Genomic DNA, 16,250 nt, shown 5'->3' on the forward strand with positions numbered 1-16,250 from the left:
GTGACCCGGCTCCGTCGTTCGTACGCCCGCCCGGTGTCCGAGGGTTAAATTGTAAATAACAAAAAATCGGAACTAATTCTGTGTAATAATTAGTTTATCATCGTTTCCCTATACATATGTATTTTAGCGTGTTATCTTCTAACAATTACCCATGTTCCAAAATAATTTTAATGTAAAAATTAAATACAAGTATAACATAGTTTTATAAATATGTTGCTTATTTCCCATTATTAAATTTATATTTATAGATACAATATACAGACAATATAGAGTTCTCTCGCAATGCGAATAGTAAAACGCTGCAAGGTTCGATATATCGGCTCTGGCACTTCTCGCCAATGCAGCAAGGGCCGATATATCGGCCCCCTGCACTGAAAGAGTTAAAAGAAAAATGTATGACCGCGGGCATTTTTTAAACTTACTACGATACTGAACCATACTGAAAAGCGTCTTTAGACTACTGGCACAACACCGCAGCAGAGACGACAGCAGCGCTGCAGTGGACAGCGCGAAAGCGAAGCAGCCATATTGTCATACAAATTTTTTGCCAGCTATCTGGTAGTTCTTCTACTGTCCGTTGGTGGAGCCAGCTTACTATGTAGTAGTTCACCTCCTCTCCGTTAGTGGCGCTAGTTTACCTCCTGCGCACCCTTAAGACAAAGTGTGGGGATCACGTATTCCCATCTCTCTCTTCCCTCTTACTCGATATGCGAGAGTGGAGGAAGCGGCCATGTTCCGCTTTGCGAGAGGCGGCTAGAGAGTCAGTCGTTGCTAGCCATTGAACGAGGTACCTAACACGTGGACTAGCTATAGCGTCCATTTTTGAATAAAGTCAAGTCTTTGTTGTTATTGTTATAATTAACGTGTATACGTTTTTCTCCTGCCTTTTTCCATTTACGGTACGGCTAGAGTAGTAGGGTAAAGATTCCTGCATTACCAGGAAGAGCAAAAAACCTACAAAAGAAGTGACACTGGCGCCGCGAGTAGGGAAGGGCACAAATTAAAATCGGGCTTCACGTTCATAAGTGTAGAGCTTTAGGGCTCTCGGCTGATCCCTGGCCGTATCCAATATAAACATTGTCGATTTGTTATATTTGATAAGAATTGGAAAAAGCTGCAAGAAACGACAAAAATGTCTGAGAAATCAATTCACGACATGGCATACCGCGGTAAAACTGCAGATGTTAAACGTCTTCTGTCTGAAAATGAAAAATTAAAAACAACTAAAGATAACGTAGGAATTCATACCTCGAAATATCTTTAAGGTTATGTTGTGATTTTCAAAATTTGCTTTTTTAGAATGGACGTATGTTAATTCATTGGGCAGCACTTGGAGGACACGATGACTTAGTTCGATTTTTATTATCCCTCGACGTACCGGTAGACCCTGTCGATGATGCAAGTATACCAGTTTTCATACGACAAAAACAAACTAGGTTACAAATACATAATTTTAGAAGGGATATTTTTTAGTATTTTACCTTAATAACAAAATTGTAGCTTTTAGCTTCCAAGATATAAGTAGAAACCATACTATTCTGAGTGGAATTGTGAACAGATTCTGCATGTAAAGGATTTGTGGATCATATTATTCAAAGTAGTTAAACAGTTTGTTTGACATTTATTCAATTTTAAAATATAGATGGACATGACACCGTTAATTTTGGCGGCATCAGCAGGTCAGGATAAAGTTGTGAGTACCCTACTAAACGAGGGTGCAAATGTTAACGCTAAGACGCTATCAGGTCATTCAGCACTGCAGTATGCAGCATCAAAGAATTGGATATCCATTTGCAGCAAATTGTTAGAAAAAGATGCAGATGTTAATGTAACAGACAATTATGGTGCTACACCATTGCATAGAGCAGCATCAAAAGGCAACACTGCCATTGTAAAACTTCTTCTAGAAATTGGAAAACATTTAAATATAGGTTGATAATTTACCATATTTAATTTTTCATTTGTTTAACAATATAAAATCAATTAATTGACTCTAAATAATTAATTACATTCGAAACATGCAGATTCTTTATGATAATAAAACTTAGAAAGTTACTCATCATTTTGTAATTTTAGCTTTCATTTCCCAGATATGGGATAAGATAAATGCTAAGATTTTCAACTAATTATTAGAAACATTTATTAAGGTAGTTCGCGTTTACCAAATCATTATTTTTTTCACTAATATCGTGCCTATAAAACTAACAAGAATTGTCTTTTGAGAAGACTGATCAATTGATAAATCTTGCTTCTATATTGATCACACGATTGTAAGGAGTTACATATACTTTCCTTACCATACTGGATAAGTATAAAAATATTAATGTTCATCAGCTAATGAAATTCGATTTCGTATGCGTATCTTACCACTGGTAACGAATAAACAATGGTGAGCATAAATTCGCTTCACTTATCCGAAGAATATTGTATCGCGAAAATGAAGTCTCAAATTACAGAAAGGTGAAGAACATTCAATTTTTACTGACACGAGAAATTTGCAGGTTTGAGGATTTTTTATCATTTCGAGACACCTTGTATTGTTTAACTTACTAATTTTCGCGATGACATTGTTTTATAAATATATTTCAATACAACTGTTTTAATTTTCAAAGAAAAATTTACAAGTGTTGCCAATATTATGTTTATTAATTTAATATTTTATCTAAAAAGTTCTGATTGTTCTCAGATATTAAAGACAAGACTGGCAATACTCCATTACACTTAGCATGCGAAGAAAATCGTGTCGATGAAGCTAAGCTATTGGTCCAAAATGGTGCCAACACATTCTCAGTGAATAAAGAAAAGCAAACTCCTTTGGATCTTGCAAGTCCAGGATTGCGACGACAACTGAAAGAAATGGAAGAAGATGTACAGTAAATAATGAAGAGTAAATTCCTAATGTCATTGGTTCAGTGGTGTTCAATCTCTCTCTCTTTCTAATATTACGGACAACGTGACCTTTACTTTTCGTATCCTGGAATACATATTTTGATTAAATCCATTATGTATGTGATAATACATTAAATTTTTATTGTATCAATGCTTTTATTAAATAAAGTCAGAGGTAAATACTCCTAATATATATGGTTAAATTGATAACGAGATCGACGGTATGGCAAATTATGTATAAACACTTGAAAGCATACAGAAAGTGAATATGAAAAGTTCAAATCTTGGGATATCAATTTCTTTCGCCTTCTTTCATGGTCTCACTAACATTATACCATTTGTATATCCGATGTACTTAGGTATGTATAAATTAATGCTAGACTAATAGATAAACGTATCGTGTTATTGGCAAAGTTGTTTATGTTTAATTTTTAGAAATTTAAAAAAAAGACTGTTCGTAACTCGTATAATTTTAAAATGAATGCAGCGAATAATACTATATTAGTAAATCATTAACCGCTAACTAAATAATCGATTGAAAATCACTGACCGAGTAACAATGCTCTTTATTCGTTCAGTTTCCAGCATTTATTATGCCTTCCTCTTAACATGCTTCAGTGTCATTAATGTTTGATTTATATCTATATAAAATGTATCAAAAAAGTTTATTATTTTGCTGGTCAAATCTTATTCAACTTTCTATCGCTCCCTTTCTTTCATCACTTTTTCATGCTAATCCATTCCAACCCTGTTGGAATTCGTATTCTTAAAAGGACAAATGATCACATCAGCCCCTGAAATAAATCGCTTAAATAAAACGCATCAAAATCGAGAGTCGAGGCCCTCTGCGCTTATTTACACTTTGCAGCGACTTGTGAACAACACAAGGTAATTTAAATTTTTTCCTTTCATTTGGTGAAATTTTTGATGATTTATAAAACATGTTCATTGGAGTACCAAATTTCAATTAATTGCAGCGGATTTTTCTATGTCATCAACTACCTCAAGTAAATGTTTCTTTCCTGCGAATAAAAATATCGCTATTTTTAGTACTGTAATCATTTTGTTAATTTCAGACTGAAGTCTGTTGTAATTACATTGAAATAAATAAAAGCAATATTATTAATCCTTTTGCTTTGGCGTTATACATAATTCGCGTAAGTTTATAATCAAAATGAAATTCTAATTATATTGAAAATTATAAACGTAGTAGATTAAATGTAATTTATGACGGCATTTTGCAACTGATTTACGACTTTGCAAAATGTTAATGTGAATAATCAATCTATTTGTAACAAAAGGATTAATAAATAAGAGAAATTATTTTATCATCAGTATACATCATTTTAAGTAGTTGAAAAAAGAACTGATGAAAAACTGGACAAATCTCAACCATAATTATACTCAAGGATCCTCACTTTAGTATATCATTTACGTCTTTTAAATTCTTTTTACATTAGTAGTACGTTATAAATAGTAGTTAATGACATATATTTTTTACAATCAACCAAATTTTCAGAAAAAATTAAATATCTTTGCACAAAAAGTTGTCAACAATTCAGCGGTGATTTAATTTTGCATACGTTATAAAAGATTTTGAGACTCGGATTTTTCTAAATTTTCATTCCACCAACGCACCGTTGACGTTCACGTTTACTTTTTGACAGACACAATTCGTTACAGTATCTTTCTTTATTTGTGACATTATAATTTATTTCTTATCAACTAAACCCGTCGAAAATGTATATAACGTTTAGTTCATTTATTTCAAATATTTTCAGATTTCATTATAATATTTGCGTGGAGAAAATAATGGTCCACGATGTGTTAAGTGGCAGTTCAGTTGTGAATTGTAAAGCCCACCTAAAAAATTACTAGAAACATGTTTAGTGTAAAAAGATCAGGCCGGTTTCATATCCATATACAATCGCTTGGCCGTATAAAAAAATACTACAACACTGCACATATATTTATATATACTTATTCGGAGTATATATAATATATAAGTATGTATACAGAATGTACGATAAGGTGTGCCACACCCATGAAACAGTATTTCAGTACTAAAAATAAGATCCTTAATGTTTTCGCATGATCATTCATTCAATTTTGATGTTTAATTAGTTAAAAAGGTATGACCATACGAAAACCGTTAACAATTATGTTTTCGACGTAAATTTTGTTTCTTAGATGTAGCATCTTTTCAGAATATTCTGCGTACGTATATGTATGTGTTAATATGTATACGTGTAATGTGTATAACCGCCCGTTAACCTCTTTTTGTTTTGCGTTTCAACTTAGGAACATCATATATACCGATTAAGCTAAACAATGATTAAAGTATCAAGTTAACAATCGCGACAATTGGACTTCATTTTGAATGTATGATTTAAGGGGGAATCCTGAATTAGGAGGTCTAAAAAAAGCTGTTTTTCTTGAATTTTTTTAGGATGGAAAAAATAATTAATCCTATCGAACTTTTTATCCTATTTTCATACATATTTGAGTAGTCTGTACAAATTTTTTCAACAAGAAATATTCAAATTGAGTCGACTGTGACGCACACTTGTAGAGCACCTCACAATTAAAACCTCCTATCTGCGGGAAAGATGCAGGTCGTATTTTTGGTTTGACACAAAAAAACCAATAGAAATTTTCATTTTCATACATTTGTCTTCTATATGAACTAAGAAAATTCATACAAAAAAAATTTTAAGCAACTTATTTATCAAATTAAAGTGATTTTTTGTCACCCAAAGAACTCGTTCTTTTTTTCATACTTGCAGTAATTTCACATTTCACCATTTTTGTGAGTTTTTCTTAGTTCACATAGAAGAAAAATGTACGAAAATGAAAATTTCTTTTGTTTTTTTTTGTGTCAAACCAAAATTATGACCTGCATCTTTCCCCCCGATAGGAGGTTTTAATTGTGAGGTGCTCTACAAATGTGCGTTACAGTCGACTCAATTTGAATATTTCTTGTTGAAAAAATTTGTACAGACTACTCAAATATGTGTGAAAATAGGATAAAAAGTTCGATAGAATTAATTATTTTTTTCCATCCTAAAAAAATTCAAGAAAAACAGCTTTTTTTAGACCTCCTAATTCAGGATATCCCCTTAATATCAGGTGTTAATAATTAATAACGCCATCCTACGTTTTTTTTTCGCAACCAGACAAAATATTTCTCTTTTTCTGTATAAATTCCTTTTTCTAACTTTGAAGTTCATCGTTTACTTCTGGTTAAGTCTTACCAAAAAGAGGTTAAGAATGCGTTTTCATTGAATGCACATGAAATGCACATGTTAAAAAATGCATGTATGAAAACTGTTGTGTTTCTTTCCCTTTCGTAATCAATTTTATTCCGCGACATTCGAAAATTTCACTCCAAACGCATCGAGAAATCCATTGGAATATGACTTTTAAAATTAAAAAGTAAGTAGTGAAATTGAAGTACTCTCTTGAAAAAATTTCAGAAACCTTAACGTACATACCGCTTAAGAAATATTAATCTTCGTCTCTATCATAGTTGCGAGTTCATGCGTAATAATAATATTGTCTCAAGAACTGTTACGAATTTTTTTTCGGATCATGCGAAAACAAAAGAGCTCTCGATCCACGATCGGCCCTGAATACCAATTGATTTATCTCGATCGCCGATTTCCGGTCCGTTCCGACAGGCAAACCAATTCACTCGAAAACAAACGAAAGTTGTTACTTAAAGGAAAAAGTAAAAAAAAAAAGAAAGAAAAAGAAAACTGATAAACTTGAACAACGCGGCAAGGATAACATAAATTCTTAAAAATTAATAATACTTCTTCTCCAAAAGCCAATTTTTATATCAGAAACTCCCTTGCATAAAAGTTAATTGTACGTAAGAAAGCTAGACTTTCTTCTCTAAATAATCTTTCAGTTGTTTCAAAGTGCTCTAGTCTCAGAATCTTTGAAATACTTTGGCTTTGCGAAAATTAGTCGATTTCAAAAAAGTATCAATTCTATCAATTATGTATCTCAATCGCTTCAATACTGTTAGTATCGTTTTAAACTTGCTTTCTTTTGTTTAAACATCACGAATGGTAGAAAGTCAAACGCTACCTTTCTAGAAGTTCTGTAGTCTCTGACCTCTCGGAACGACACCCAAATCACCCATCATTTGCTTGATTATTAAAAATAATTACAAATAACATATTACGACTTCTTCACGATAAAAATAAAAACTGCGATAATAATAATAGTAATTAATGATATAACTATAATATAATTATAATAGATATTAATGCTGCCTAAATGCGGTGTTAATTCGTTATCGATTATGCAGCCCCAATAATATATTTCTAATCTGAATCTTACCCGGCGAAGTAGTAGCATTTTCCGCAAAAAAATGACGAACATAATCGAGAAAAACCTGTGAAATTATATAAAATTTCTAAGCTAAAGCTGGTACAAAGTATGGCATTCCTGCACTGCTAATGCTTAGTGGCGTTAACGTGCAAGTCCTTGTACAAATATCTACGCGCCTTGACAAATTCATTGGAATTCATTGGAAAGACATTCGGTATAAGTTTACCCATAAAACTCTTTCATTATGTGTTATCGATGACATATATCTTTAATAAAAATTGTTGACGATGAATTGAAAAAATGTTTCCCAGAAATAATTCGTCATTTCTTGCGGTGTCCCAGAAGAACGGAGCTAAAATACTACTCGGTACGGCCCAGCCGGGTCTCTTATGTACAGAAGAAAGCCGTCTTCGTCTAATGGTATTGTTGGGTGCATAAGAATCGACACCCGACCTCGAGAAAGCGAGATCTTCGGTTGGAACTCGATTTTCGTCGAAGCGAATCTTGCGCGCACTTCTTGGATCTTGGTTTTTCTATGTTGTGAGAGGGTTTCCTGCGTTGTGAGAGTTCAATAAGTGGCGTGTTCTTTCGTTCAGTTGACAGTTTCCTCACCATCGATGCTTTCGTCCTGTGTCGTCGAATCGTCGCCGGAGCCACCGGTTTGAACAGAACCGCGTTTCAGACGCGTCGAACTAAGGCTTATTGGAGGCCCACCCCGTCTACAAAGAAATTTTAAGCCATTATTAACATAATCCTTCTTAATATTGCTGGTTATGCGATTTAAATAAATGAATTCACAAGAAGAGGACACATCTGACCATGCACAAATCTAATAACATAATTCTTCTAATAGTTATTTGCCTAAGCAGTCAGTTTTCGTTGATCTACCTAACGATGATGTGTATTGGAATATGGAATACGTTGACACGAATAGGGGATAATTCAGTATTATAGTACAGTATAATACTATTATAGTATAGTAGTACGCCTGGATAAGACACTCTGATACTTTGGGTAAGATATTCTGACATATTTCCAGCGTTGCAGCTAATTAACTACGTTGACATTATTTTCAATGTCGAAACAAGTTTGTATACCTATGTTTATAACAAATTTGTGAAGTATTAATCGTAATTGATTGGTCATAAGTGCAATTACAATTATGATTGTAAGACTAATATTAAATTCTGTACGTATAAATGAAGATTTGCTAAATAAAAGCTTCTTAATATGTGTCCTCCTCTTGTCAGATTAAGGAGACCTATATGGCTTAAAATAAAAAAAAAATCGATTTTCGGATTTCGATGTTTTGTGAAAGCTATATCTCTCCCGAAGACGATGCAATTTGCAGAATTAAAAAATATTGCAAAACAACTGAGATGCAGCCATTTTCTTGTGAGCTTGCACCGCAACCAAACTTCAAATTGCATTGTCATAATATTTACACTCCATTAAAGCACCTCCAAGGTCACTTCTGATCTATGTTCGTATTTGATACAATATTCCAAAATTCTCAAAGAGCATTCGTAGTTCTTTTAATTGTTATTTGTCATTTGTTGATTATTATTTGTTATTTGTTCTGTTCCGTTATTCTTTTGTTCATGTCTTAAAGATGTGAGAGATGCTATTTGGGCAACATATTATCATAAGTTGTTGACAGATATGAAACCACAACATTTTTATTGTCCAGAAGGCAAAAATTCATGGCACAGGTGACAAAGAGCAAAGACTTACAATAATTTACAGAATTTTCACCATAAAAAACCCATATCAGATGTTTGTTATAGAGATGATAAAGCCAGTATATGAAGCTCTGTGTAATGAAGATCTGCTTCATAGGTGTTTGGGAAAATTTACACAAAATTCAAATGAAAGTGTAAATTATGTGGTTTGGAAGTTGGCACTGAAGAAGTCGTTTAGTCAAACTGAGGTCCTCATGTGTATCGTATACATAGCTATATCATGTTTTAATGAAGGAAAAAAGATTCTACTTGACATCATGCAAAAATTCAACATTGAACTTGGTTTAAATACCCAAAAGATTTTCCAGCACCAAGATGAAATAAGGGTACGATATGCTGAAAAGGCTAAATCAGCAGCTAGTTTGGAGGCAAGGCGATCTGCCAGGTGGTCCAGAACTAAAGCACAAAAAGATGCAGCTATGGAAGAGGACGGCTTGTATGCTGCTGGAAAATTTTGAAGCAAAGTAAGGCATGTATAATAACAAATTCAACGCTAAATTGAAATTTTAACTTTAAACCTTTTTTTCTCAAAATTACTATTTTTGACAAATGCTGCATGATATCTTAAGAATGAATGGACCAATCACTTTGAAATTTCGGGTACTCTTTTGTCACACCAATGTGCTCGATCTGAACTAGAATGACCTTCGCATGTAAGTTCTAAACAGCTTTTTCATTTAAGTAGTGATGCAAGATTTAAATAATTATATTAGATTATATTTAACCAAAAGAATTAGCACATTTATATAGCACAACATTTTGCTACAGGGATGAGTATAGTTCACACAAAAAATACATCAGTATAGAACAAGAATCTGTCTTTGTTACTTTTTCACCAGGATTATGATGGAGCATGCAGTCCATATAGCAAGGTGCCAAAGAAAAAAAAGGAAAGTAGTGTACTATTACCATTGAGTGTAGAGACATTAAAAACTAATTCTTCAAGCGTCAAAACACACATTATAGACTGTAATGTAAAGATGTAAAAAGCTCGTTTCACAAACAATTGAATTTTTGAGTTACAGATGTACAAGTGAATAACTTGTGATGCAGTATTTTAAGCCATATAGGTCTCTTTAAGGGCCTTTTGATATTTATCGAGATCTAATTATTAAGGATTATTAAGGATCTAACTATCCTTGTCTCTTCAATGATGCGGTGACAGAGAGGGCGATACAACAATTACAGGAAAGACGAGAACAGGACGATTAGGCTACCATGATTTTTTTCAAGGATATTAAAGCAAAGAAGCTATATTTTCTAATAATTCTGGTTTTAATATATTCGTTACACTTTGGCGGATGCGACTCCAAGGCCTGATTTTCCAATTTCGGCCTTAAAACTTTATAAACAATAAAAGTACGTTTTTTTTTATTTACATATACTTTTCCAACATCAAGCCTTGGAGTCGCATCCGCCGAAGTGTAACGAATATATTAAAATCAGAATTATTAGAAAATATTGCTTCTTTGCTTCAATATTCTTGAAAAAAATCATGCTAGTCTAATCGCCCTGCCCTCGTCTCTCCTGCAATTGTTGTATCGCCCTCTCTATCACAACATCATTGGATAGACAAGGATCTATCTATTCTTGTCCCGGAGCTTCCTACTTTTTCCGCAACTGTCACTGAAATCAACTCGAAGTTTTGCTCTGACTGCTGCGCATCCTTAAGTATAACTTAATTCATAAACTAACCAGGACTCGCGGAATTCTTGATATCCGTATAGTTCTGTTTGTAACGTTATTTTCATGTGTAGTATCAACTTTTCTTTTTTCCTTGATACCTAAATATTTTAATACATTAGAAGAATTTCTTCTTTTCGAACTAATTTTTGTTATCAATTAAGCGATTTCAAAATAAGTCCAACAATATACTCTTTTTTTTAATCGAATAAGTTATCAAAGTGAATTTTGTGATAAGAGTATGTAATTTGTACTTCTATCTACGAGTATTAGATTTTGTATCTTTGTAAACCTATAGTTTGTAACATTTTCAAATGTAGAAATAAATAAATCACTTTAAAAAACTTTTTAATATACATAGTAAAAACAAAGTAATGATTTGTCCTTCCTTACCTCAATTTATTTTTAAGGTTTGCGACTTCTCTGGTTAGCTCTTCCTGAGATTCTAGCATATCGTCCATTTCTCTCTGTGCTTTCCTCTTCATTGCTTTATGCCTGCTAATTTCTTCCTCAGCTTCGTCAAGCTGTCTCTTCAAAGCTTTCATTCTTGCGTTTACTTTCTCTGCTTGTTCTTTGTATTGGTCAGAGTTTCTCCTTTCATCTTCTAACTGTAAACTCAATTCCTTCAGTTTTTTCTCTAACTTCCTGTTAATTTTCTGTTGTGCAAATCTTTCTTTTGCTTCGGTTTCCAGCTGTTCGTCGAGATTGTTAATTTTCGACTCTAATTGTTGCATGGTAGCTTTGGTCTTTGCCCTTTGAGCAGTCTCCAATTCCGTCAGCTTCGCTTTCAGTTCCTTGTTTTGCCTTTCCAGCAACAGTTTGTGCGATTCTAATTTCTGTGTAGTTGATCTTTCGGTTGTTAGATCGTTTGTTAGCTGCTCGATAGTTATTTGAGCCTTTCTGGCTCTGTCCATTAGCAGCTCACCATTGGATTGCTCTTCCTCCAGTTCCTCTTCCAATGTTGCGATTCTAGCTTCAAGTCTTCGTTTTTCATCCAGCATTAACGTACCCTTATTAGCATTATTATTAAGTTCCTCCTGTAATTCATCCCTCTCGTTCTCTGCAGCTCTTCTTGCTCGTTCGCTACTGGCGAAATCTTCGGTTAACTGCATCAAATCTGCCTCTAAGCTCTTTACTTTTCTTTCAGTTTCTTTAGCAGTTGCTGCAAGTTCATCTCTAGCAGCTCTGGCCTCTTCGGTTTCCCTGGTGCAATCTTTCATTTGCGCTTGAAGTTTCTTCAATTGTTTCAATGCATCTTCCTTCACCTTATTATGCATCTCCAGTTGCTGTTCGATATCTTTATAATCTGCCTCCATTTTCTTCCGTTGTGCAATAGCGGCAGCCCTTTGTTTTCTTTCGTCCTCCAATTCTGCTTCAAGGTCGCGCAACTGTTTTACCAATCCTCTTCGTTTCTCCTCGGCCTGTTCTTCCTTAGCTTGCAGGTCGCGTTCAAACTGAGCTCTTAGAGCTTGCATATTTACTTCTAAACGTAGTTTTGCATCCTCGGTGAATTGCAATTCGTCCTCGAGTTCCTCTACTTGAGATCGTTGCTCTGCTAATTGAGACTCAAGGGCACGTTTTGCCTTCTCAAGTTCGTGTACATTCTTGTCAGCCGTTCCTTGATTATTCACAAGTTCGTCGAGCTCCGATTGGAGACCTCGCCGGACGCGTTCGAGTTCCTCGACTTTTTCATTCATCTCGTCGAGTTCACGGGTCAAAGATAAGACACGGGTTTCTTTTTCACGAGCCTCGCGTTCAGCAGCGTCACGCTGTTCTGCATATTGCTCGGAGACTGCTTTTTCTTCAGCTAGGACCTAGAAAATGGTAATGACAATGATAGATATTAAGACCAAACAAATTTCAGATATCTATTACGTTAATTCTACCATTGTACAGAATGTCTCACCAGAGGAATTATTCCTTTTGTGTCTGATAATACCGTGAAGTGTTTCAATTATAATTTCAATGGTTTCAAAAGAAGAACACGACGCAATGAAAAATTGTTTCCAAGGTTAGTTTTCTTTTTTAGATTCTTTAAGTCACTGGTATGTATCCTAGTAGAACTATACTTAAATCTTGACTCTAATTATAACTGAGAACTGAATTGGCCTTGTATTAATTAGAGTTATCTGTTGCTTACGGTTGTAACACATATGGGCTTCGCGTGCTAATGTAGATAATCAACTTTACTTAATTTTTGAAACGTTTACACGCGTTAATATAAACGTTACACTAAGTGTTGCAAGCTGCTTTAACGTTGTTCTCTTGTGTGATTATTGTTTGGGAGAGTTTGTGGTCACTTGCAGATCCATTTAGTACAAAAGAAAACAAAACATACAAGACAGATATTCCAATGAAATTTTTATTGCATTGTGATCCTTTGAAACCATCCTAATTTTGTATTAAGCATTTTTATGTCTTTAGAAGCAAAGAGGGCAGTTAGGTGTTTCGATTCCAGTGGGACATCCGTGTTTAAAAAGACAAGATTTTTGTGGCATTTAGATGTAAATTAAAAATCAGTAAAAATCATTATTGAAAATTAAGACTTTGTGTTCAATCCCATACTAACGCGGGATCGATCTACGAGATATCAACACCTTACAGACCATAAATATAAAAATAATGCAACGAATTTTAAGATGGTATTGTTTTCCCCAAAAAGTTAGTTTTATAACAAAAATGTGATTCTACATATTTTATTTATGATAATACGAGAAATCATTTACACAATATCGTCTACTGTTAATATCAATAATCTGCGTTAATGCAGAATTAGTCTGTAAGGTATTGTGTATTAACAAAATACTGATTGAAATTCAATAGAACAGAACAAAAAGTATTATTATTTTCATTAACAAATACCAAATTACCTACGTATAATTTTAGAAATAATTAATTAATAATTATAATAATATTAAAAACTCACAGAAAGCTCCTCAAACTATCGTTAATAATAAAAAAAAAAGGTAACAATTCTATTAATTGTAAATTAATATAATTTTTAAGAATAATAGTAATTATTCCAGCATAATTATTAAATGATATCTAGATCATTAAGAAAACATAAGCAATTAATGTAATTCTGACAGTATAAATATTAAAAATTCATTGTATTATTCGAATAATTACCTTATCAAAGTTTTTCTGCTTTTTCTCCAATTCCAGCACCTTAGCTCTTTGCGCTTCAAGCTCGATAGTACTATCTTCCAATTCCGCCTGAATTTTCTTTTTCGACTTATCCAATTTGTCGTTAGCAGCTTGCAACTCTTCAACTTGTCTTTGAAATGCTTCGATATCTTTCATACATCTCTTTCTAGCTTCCTCTAATGCCGCAGCAGCTTCTGCTTCGTCTTCACCCTTCTTCTTAGCTTCAGCCAATTGTATGTTTAAGGCGAAAACCTATATAATAAAGTTTTTATTTGTGTATCTGTTCTAACGAATTTCGAGAAATTATTTGTAATTTCAAAATAAATAAGAGAGTAATAATTATTCAGCAATTATTCTAAATACACCTAGCTTTCTGGTTTATTATTTGATTAAGAATTGTAATTAATAATCTTACATATTTATCTAAGGCCCTTTTCGCTTCTTCTTCCTCTTCTAGTTGATCATGTAGACTATCCTTTTCGCTCTCCACTGCTCTTAATTTCGAACTTAGTGCCAATTTTTGTCTTGTTTCCTCTTCAAGTTGTTGCTGAAGTTCTGTAAATTGAGATTCACAAGTTGCCGAAGCCTTTATGGCGGCCGAAGCCTTCAACTCTGCAGCTTCCAATTGCTGCATGATGCTTTCAGATTCTTGTTGTAATTTTGTCACTCTTTCCACCAATTCCTGTCTGTTTCTTTCAATCTCAGCGAGTTTTGCGTTTACTTCAGCAAGCTGTTGTTCAGCCTGTTTCCGTCTTCTATCCGACTCTTGCCTACTGGCGCTAACAGATCTGAGTTCCGATGCCAAATCAGCATTTTCGGCCTCGAGAGTTGATTTTGCCTTTTCCAAAACAGCTTTCGTCTTTTTCAATGCATCCATCTGTTCATTCAAAGCAGTTAATTCCTGAGTATGTTTATGACGCATATCTGCTAAAGTTGCTTCGTGGACCGATGTTTCTTCTTCTAGGTTCTTCTTTAATGTCGCCAATTCCTGTTCCCGTTTACTTCTCAATTCCTGTTGTGCAGCTGTTGTATCTAAAGAATCTAATAACTCATTTTTCAAAGCTTCTAATTCCTCATTTAGATCACGCTTTAATTTTTCTGCTTTGCTTCTGGCAGCTTTTTCAGCCTCTAAATCTTCCTGAAGTTCAGCTAATTGAGACTCCAATTCACGAAGAGCTTTTTGAGCTTGAGCTTTCGCCGCTCCTTCTTCATCCATTTTTGCCATTACTTGATTTAATTCTTCTTCGCGTTTACCAAGTTGCAGTTGAAGTTCTTCTACCTGCAAAAAATATACCATTATTATTATTTTGTATGTTATTCATATTTAACATTGAAATCGTTAAAAATATTTAAAAAAAAAAGCAACTTATGAAAATCATTTTACCTGTGTCTTCCTTTCTCCGAGTTGTTCTTTCAAATCTGATACCTCAGTTTCTATTTTCCTCTTTGATCTGTCAACTTCTTGTCTTTGCTGATGGTCTTTCAATAACCTTTCCTCAAGATCAGCAATTGTTGCTTCATGTTTAGCTTTCAATTTCGATAAATGCTTTGCTTTCTCCTCTTCCTCGGCAAGTGTCTGCGATAAATCATTTGCCCTTTCTTCGAGAATTTTCTTTTCTTTCAGTAATTTCTGATTCGTATCATCAGAAAGTGCAAGATCTTCTTCAAGCTTTTTAATTTTTGCGTCACATTGCACCTTTTCCAATTGTAACTTCTGTCTAGCAGCTTCTTCCTCTTCCAGTTGTTCTTCAAGATCACTAATATTCAACTGTAATTTCTTTTTCTCCTGAGTTAATGCGGTACTCCTCTCCTCTTCTTCTTCAATTCTTGCCTCCAAATCATGAAGAATCTCCTCCAGTTCTTGTTTTCGTGCAGCTAGTCGTGCACGCATTTCTTCTGCTTCCGCGCATAATTCGACCTCGGCTTGTAACTGCTCTGCCAGCATAGTTTTTTCTTCAAGGGCTAGTTGATATTTTCGTTCGTACTCTTGCGCGGAATGTAACTGTGATTCCAACTTATCCCGCACTTGTTTTAACTCGTCCTCTTTTTGAGTTAATTTCTCTTCTTGCTTAGTTACTTCCAGAAGCGGCTTCACTTTAGTATACAAACGCCACCACTGCCAATTTCGAAGCTTCAAGTACGCTGCGCAATTTCGCTGGATGATTCTAATAGCATTTAACTGTTGCAAACGCTTTTGATAGTTTCTACGTGCGAGGAAACCCCGACAAAAAGCTTGGAAATTGACAATTATGTCGGTGATCTTGTAGTCACGTTCTTCTTCAAGGTGAGCCAAAACACCAGCACGGAAGAAAATTTTGGATTGACCAACACGATAGAGATTGGGGTCAAGTTCAAGAGCTTGAATCTGAAACACGAATTGCAGAATTCCTTTGAGCAATCTTTAAAAATAAAAATGTTGACTTAAAACGATATTCTTGATGAAGTTGA

General features: G+C 34.1%; 2 protein-coding genes across 4 annotated transcripts in view; one reads left to right on the top strand and one right to left on the bottom strand.

Annotated features, from left to right (window-relative positions):
* The first annotated feature begins 773 nt into the window (after positions 1-773).
* Positions 774-3,078, top strand: LOC128875735 (26S proteasome non-ATPase regulatory subunit 10-like). 2 transcript variants are annotated; one of them, XM_054121595.1, is made up of 4 exons: positions 774-1,169; positions 1,300-1,398; positions 1,643-1,931; positions 2,687-3,078. In XM_054121595.1, exons 2-4 carry the CDS (start codon positions 1,309-1,311, stop codon positions 2,875-2,877), a joined length of 570 nt encoding a protein of 189 aa, XP_053977570.1. In that variant the 5' UTR covers positions 774-1,169; positions 1,300-1,308; the 3' UTR covers positions 2,878-3,078. The 2 variants fall into 2 exon arrangements, with proteins under 2 accessions (XP_053977570.1, XP_053977569.1); XM_054121594.1 differs by having other exon boundaries at positions 775-1,234.
* A 460-nt stretch (positions 3,079-3,538) lies between these two features.
* LOC128875734 (myosin heavy chain, non-muscle) overlaps positions 3,539-16,250 on the bottom strand; it is a 73,648-nt gene continuing 60,936 nt past the window's right edge. The window contains exons 9-14 of one of the 2 annotated variants that reach the window (XM_054121592.1): positions 15,187-16,167; positions 14,218-15,081; positions 13,785-14,054; positions 11,049-12,469; positions 7,843-7,949; positions 3,539-7,783 (exon numbers count right to left, since the gene is read on the bottom strand). In XM_054121592.1, the coding sequence (XP_053977567.1) occupies positions 7,764-7,783; positions 7,843-7,949; positions 11,049-12,469; positions 13,785-14,054; positions 14,218-15,081; positions 15,187-16,167 (3,663 nt within the window). In that variant the 3' untranslated portion in view covers positions 3,539-7,763. Of the gene's footprint in view, positions 7,950-11,048; positions 12,470-13,784; positions 14,055-14,217; positions 15,082-15,186; positions 16,168-16,250 lie in introns of both variants that reach the window. The other variant, XM_054121593.1, reaches the window with a different exon arrangement.

The sequence above is a fragment of the Hylaeus volcanicus genome, chromosome 4 (assembly GCF_026283585.1).
Source record: "Hylaeus volcanicus isolate JK05 chromosome 4, UHH_iyHylVolc1.0_haploid, whole genome shotgun sequence".
NCBI lineage: Eukaryota > Metazoa > Arthropoda > Insecta > Hymenoptera > Colletidae > Hylaeus > Hylaeus volcanicus.